Below are 6,115 nucleotides of genomic sequence, written 5' to 3'. Positions count from 1 at the left end.
TAGCCAGGATGGTCTTGATCTCCTGACCTTGTGATCCGCCCGTCTCGGCCTCCCAAAGTGCTGGGATTACAGGCTTGAGCCACTGCGCCCGGCCAACTTTATAGTTTTCTTACTGCATCATCAAGGTATCGATGTAGAATATCTGTTCCAGGTAGGCGCGGTGGTTCATGCCTGTAATCCCAGCACTTTGGGAGGCCAAGGTGGGTGGATTGCTTGAGCCCAGGAGTTCAAACTCAGCCATTGCAACATGGTGAGCCCCCATTTCTACGAAAAAAAAAAATACAAAAATTAGTCAGGCATGGTGATGCATGCCTGTAGTCCCAGCTACATGGGAGGCTGAGGTGGGAGAATCACTTTACCCTTGGGAAGGTCTAGGCTGCAGTGAGCTGTGATCACACTACTGTACTCCAGCCTGGGTGACAGAGTGAGACCCTGACTCAAAAAAAAAAAAAAGAAAGAAAAATAAAAGAAATAAACCCTGTCTCTATTAAAAATACAAAAAATTAGCTGGGTATAGTTGTGCATACCTGTAGTCCCAGCTGCTTGGGAGGCTGAGATGGGAGAATCACCTGAACCCAGGAAGTCAAGACTGCAGTGAGCCATGATTGCACCGCTGCATTCAAGCCTGATCAACGGGAGTGAAACCTTGTCTGCTGTCTCAATGAATGAATGAATGAATGAACGAATGAATGTTTCTTCAGCTGACCCCATTGCTCTGGATTTAAAGAAATACCTTTTCTTCTTGGTTTTATTTAACCTTCGAGATCCATCCAATAATCTCTAATATCATCAATTAGCACTTCCCCTTTAACATCCCAAACACTAAGGTACTTCATTTTCCCAATCTGAAACATGTTATCAGCCAGGCACAGTGGCCTGTAATCTAATCGCAGCACTTTGGGAGACCGAGGAGGGTGGATCACTTGAGAGCAGGAGTTCAAGACCAGCCTGGGCAACATGGTGAAACGCCATCTCTATATGAAATTTAAAAAAGAAAAGAAGCATTATTTCTGCTGCCGCTGCTCTGTTTGGAAGATGACAGAGCTCCCGGAATTTTGCCAGTCTTTTGTTCCATTACAAGTTTTTCTGAAGCAACTTACTTTTTCTTCTTTAACTTTTTGTCAACCTCACTGTCAGAATTGCTGCCAGAAGAGCTTGAAGAAGCAAATTCCTTTGATTTAGACATTGCACTGCCCTACTCCTGCAGCTGAACACCCTTCTGTTCACTCATGTGCAACTGACTCATTTTTAAAAACAACTTTTTTGGCTGGTTATGGTGGCTCACGCCTATAATCCCAGCATTTTTGGAGGCCAAGGCAGGCAGTTCACAAGGTCAGGAGTTCGAGACCAGCCTTACCAACATGGTGAAACTTGTTTCTACTAAAAATACAAAACTTAGCCGGGCGTGGTCACAGGCACCTGTAATCCTAGCTACTCTGAGACAGAGTACTGAGTACTGAGTACAGAGTACTGAGGCTGAGACAGGAGAATTGCTTGAACCCGGGAGGCGGAGGTTGTGGTGAGCCGAGGTCATGCCACTGCACTCCAGCCTGGGCAACAGAGTAAGACTCCATCTCAAAAAAAAAAAAACAACTTTTTTTTTTTTTGAGACAGGGTCTCGCTGTGTCACCCAGGCTAGAGTGCAGTGGCGCCATCATAGCTTACTGCGGCCTCAACCTCCTGGGCTCCAGTGATTCTTCTACCTTGGTCTCCCACGGATCTGGGACTACAGGAATGCACCACCACGCCTGGCTGATTTTGTTTTGTTTTGTTTTGTGGAGACAGAGTCTCACTATGTTGCCCAGGCTGATATTTTAAATTTTTAAATAAGAGACAGGATTTTGCTTTGTTACCCAGGCTGGTCTTAAACTCTAGAGGTCAGACTGTCCTCCTACCTTGACCTCCCAAAACACTGGGATTACAGACATGAGCAACGGTGTCTAGTCCCATGCACCATTTATTGATTGATTGAACGCTTAGCTGTGTCAAAGACTATCCTTACAAGCATTCCATCTGTGTCTCAGAACGCTTTTGGGTAGTTAGCGGAATACCCTGTTAGAAGGGACAAACGATACTTTAACTCACAGATGAATCACCTGGGGACCTAGTTAATGTGCAGATTCTGACTCAGTAGGTCGGGGTGGAGCCTGAGAGCCTGCATTTCTGACTGACTCCCAGGAGGCTGATGCTAGGGGCCCACAGACCACACTTTGAGTAGCCAGGACATCGATCATAGACATTTGTCTTTTGATTCTGCACAAGGCTGGAGGTGGGTGACTCCAGGATGAGACTAGCAGCGTAGGGATGCCAGGGCTCTATTTTGGCTTCTCTCTGCCTTCATTGCCCTCCCTCCCGCAGTTGCAAGTAGCTGTGGCAGGTCTAAGCATGCTCCCCTCACAGGACAACATCCAAAGAGGACAGAAGTGGGGTAGTGGGAAATTTTAAGAAGGGATTTTCCTCCTGTGGCTGTCTCTCCTTGTCCTTTGGAGAGAAAAACCTTTCCCAGAACCTTAATTCTTCCTCACACCCAAGGCGTGCTTTTCTTCGCATCCTAGTGACTAGGATGGGGTTACATTCCTGCCTGGACTCGTCACTGGCATGGGGCAATAGGATTGCAAGATTGGCTATACCAATCAGGATTCAACCCCTCAGACTAAGCATTTTGCTATTTTCTTGTTAGCAAGGAAAAAGCTTGGAATGGCTGGTAGATAGGCAGACATTCGTGTCTGCTACACCATGTTATCTTGGTTTTCCACACAACTGTATTATTATCCCCATTCTAGACTGAGGAAGCAGCTTGCAGTAGTAACTGACTTGCTTAAGGTCACACAGCTATGACAAAGGTAGGACTCCTGTCCATCAACCTGTCCATCAGCAGTACTCACGCTGCTCTGCTCCCCATCAGGTATGACAATAGGTGCCGGAACATGAGCCAGGAGCAGGTGGCCCAGAAGCTGGCCAAGGACCCCAAGCCTGCGATCCGCTTCCGCCTGGAGCAGGCAGCGCCGGCCTTCGAGGACCTGGTGTATGGCTGGAATAGGCATGACGTGGCCAGCGTGGAGGGAGACCCAGTCATCATGAAGAGCGATGGCTTCCCCACATACCACCTGGCCTGCGTGGTGGACGACCACCACATGGGCATCAGCCATGTGCTGCGAGGCTCCGAGTGGCTCGTCTCCACTGCCAAGCACCTGCTTCTCTACCAGGCCCTGGGCTGGCAGCCACCCCACTTCGCCCACCTGCCCCTGCTCCTCAACAGGGACGGCAGCAAGCTCTCCAAGAGGCAAGGGGACATTTTCCTGGAGCACTTTGCTGCTGAAGGCTTCCTGCCCGATTCCTTGTTGGACATCATCACCAACTGTGGCTCAGGTTTTACAGGTACCTGTCCATCTGAGCAGTCCCAGCAGCAGAGAGTGTGGCCAGGAGGAGCAGGGCTTTAGCTCAGACAGTCCTGCTCTTTGGTCCCAGCTTTGCCATCTACCAGCCGAGTGACCTTGGACAAGTTTATTCTTTTATTCAACAGATGTTTATTTTGCCAGACACCGCATTAAGTGCTGGGGCTACAATAGTGAGCATGATAGACACAATCCCTGCCCTCAAGGGGCTTATAGTCTCTGAGCCTCAGTTGCATATCTGGAAAATGGGGATAAGTGTCTACTTCATAGGGTTAGGATTCACTGAGCTCAGGAGTGTAAGGTACCGAGCCCAGCACCTGTCACACAATAAGCACAAAAAATGACAGACCCTATGATTATGACAATTATTGCTACTACTACAATCATGTATGCTAATAGTATTACTAGAACTAATACGGATCTACTTTCTTTTTTTCCTTCTTCATTTTACTGCCAGATGAATCTAGTTTATTTCTTTTTTTTTTCTTTTTTTTTTTTTTGCGATGGAGTCTTGCTCTGTCCCCCAGGCTGGAGTGCAGTGGCCAAATCTCAGCTCACTGCAAGCTCTGCCTCCCGGGTTCACGCCATTCTCCTGCCTCAGCCTCCCAAGTAGCTGGGACTACAGGCGCCGCCACCTCACGCAGCTAGTTTTTTGTATTTTTTTAGTAGAGACGGGGTTTCACCGTGTTAGCCAGGGTGGTCTTGATCTCCTGACCTCGTGATCCGCCCGCCTCGGCCTCCCAAAGTGCTGGGATTACAGGCTTGAGCCACCGCGCCCGGCCTGAATCTAGTTTATTTCAAGCTGAGCACTTATCCATGGTGCAAGACTTAGACCTGAACCTTGAAGAAGCAAGTATCAGATAGGATGACCTGAAGGATTTCTGAAAATATGTCCAGAATAGTCTGCCTGCTAGTCTCACTTCATTTAATACAACATACTGTTAAAGGGTAGATACATGTCTCCACTGTTCTTAAGAGGATTGTGAAGCTCAGAGAAGCTGAGTAACTTGCCAAAGTCACACACCTAGTGAGGGATATAGTGCTTTAGGCCTATGCCTGATCACGGTGCCTGCTGACTGTGTGGGACCGCGCTGCTGCTCATAAGAAGCAGCTCCCAGCACCATGGTTCTTAACTTTTTTGTTTTTGAAACAGAGTTTCGCTCTTGTACCCCAGGCTGGAGTGCAATGGTGCGATCTCGGCTCACTGCAACCTCTGCCTCCCGGGTTCAAGCGATCGTCCTGCCTCAGCCTCCTGAGTAGCTGGGATTACAGGCACCTGCCACCACGCCCGGCTGATTTTTGTATTTTTAGTAGAGACGAGGTTTCACCATGTCGTCCAGGCTGTTCTCAAACTCCTGACCTCAGGTGATCCGCCCGCCTTGGTGCTTGAGCCATTGCACCCGGCCTGGTTCTTAACTCTTGACTGTGCTTTGGAATCAACTAGGAAGCTTGTAAAATATGCTCAGACCCCAACCAAACGCAGTTGACTCAGACTCTCTGGTACAGCCAGGCAATGAGTGTACTGTTCTGCAGCTCGTGTCTTGAGAGTAATGGAGATGGGTTTAGCCTGATTGTTTTCAGACCCTTTTTTCCTTAACGACAGAACCCTTTCTGAAAAGGAAAACCTATTCAGGCTCTAGATATATAAATAGCTAGAAGTTAAATCCCTTTGGGCAAAGTGGAATGGGGAGCCCAGGGCTTGCTCACTCAGCCTCCCTTGTGTTTGAAAGTAGAAGGAGGGTGGGCGCAGTGGCCCACGCCTGTAATCCCAGCACTTTGGGAGGCCAACGCAGGAGGATCATTTGAACCTGGGAGTTTGAGACCAACCCAGGCAATATAGTGAAACTCCGTCTCTACAGAAATTTTTGTTTATTTATTTATTTATTTATTTATTTGATGGAGTCTTACTCTGTTGCCCAGGCTGGAGTGCAATGGCACACTTAGCTTACTACAACTTCCGCCTCTCAGGTTCAAGTGATTTTCCTGCTTCAGCCTCTTGAGTAGCTGGGATTATAGGCATGCGCCACCACGCCTGGCTAATTTTTTATTTTTAGTAGAGATGGGTTTCACCATGTTAGCCAGGCCAGTGTCGAACTCCTGACCTCATGATCTGCACACCTCTGCCTCCCAAAATGCTGGTATTATAGGTGTGAGCCACCATGCCTGGCCCTACAGAAAAATTGTAAAATTGGTCGGGTGTGGCAGTATGTGCCTGTAGTTCCAGCTACTTGGAAGACAGGCTGGAGGATTGCTTGAGCCTGAGAGTTTGAGGTTACAGTGAGCTATGATTGTACCGTTGCACTCCAGCCTGAGCAGCAGAGCAAGATCCTGTCTCTTAAAAAAAAAAAGAGATAAAGTGGAAGGAGGAAGGGAGGGAGGAAGCTGAATGGCTGGGCCTCTCTTCTTTGCAGAGAACCAAATGGGCAGGACCCTGCCAGAACTGATCACGCAGTTCAGCCTGACCCAGGTCACCTGTCACTCAGCCCTGCTGGACCTGGAGAAGCTCCCAGAATTCAACAGGTGAGTAGGGATCATGGAGATCCCCTGGTGGGAAAGGGCTTTCTTGCTCAAGACAGTCCCTACAGCAGAGGGTATAATGGACTCTGGTACCTAATTCTGTGTGACCATGGCTAAATCACCTAACCTCTTTGAGCCCGTTTCCTTTTCTCTAAAATGGGATTAATAACAGTACCAATCTTATATGATTGTTCTATGAAAGT

The 6,115-nt window shown here is 48.2% G+C and overlaps 1 protein-coding gene across 1 annotated transcript in view; it reads left to right on the top strand.

Moving 5' to 3' along the window:
* The window catches only part of EARS2 (glutamyl-tRNA synthetase 2, mitochondrial), a 35,175-nt gene that overhangs the window by 19,038 nt on the left and 10,022 nt on the right, over nucleotides 1-6,115 (top strand). The window contains exons 5-6 of the mRNA XM_011958314.1: nucleotides 2,906-3,378; nucleotides 5,807-5,915. Coding sequence (XP_011813704.1) covers nucleotides 2,906-3,378; nucleotides 5,807-5,915 — 582 coding nt within the window. The remainder of the gene's footprint in view (nucleotides 1-2,905; nucleotides 3,379-5,806; nucleotides 5,916-6,115) is intronic.

The sequence above is a fragment of the Colobus angolensis genome, unplaced genomic scaffold, assembly GCF_000951035.1.
Source record: "Colobus angolensis palliatus isolate OR3802 unplaced genomic scaffold, Cang.pa_1.0 Scaffold468, whole genome shotgun sequence".
Classification (NCBI taxonomy): domain Eukaryota; kingdom Metazoa; phylum Chordata; class Mammalia; order Primates; family Cercopithecidae; genus Colobus; species Colobus angolensis.
The sequence above is the reverse complement of the archived record's forward strand: the minus strand, read 5'-3'. Positions and strand labels throughout refer to the sequence as shown.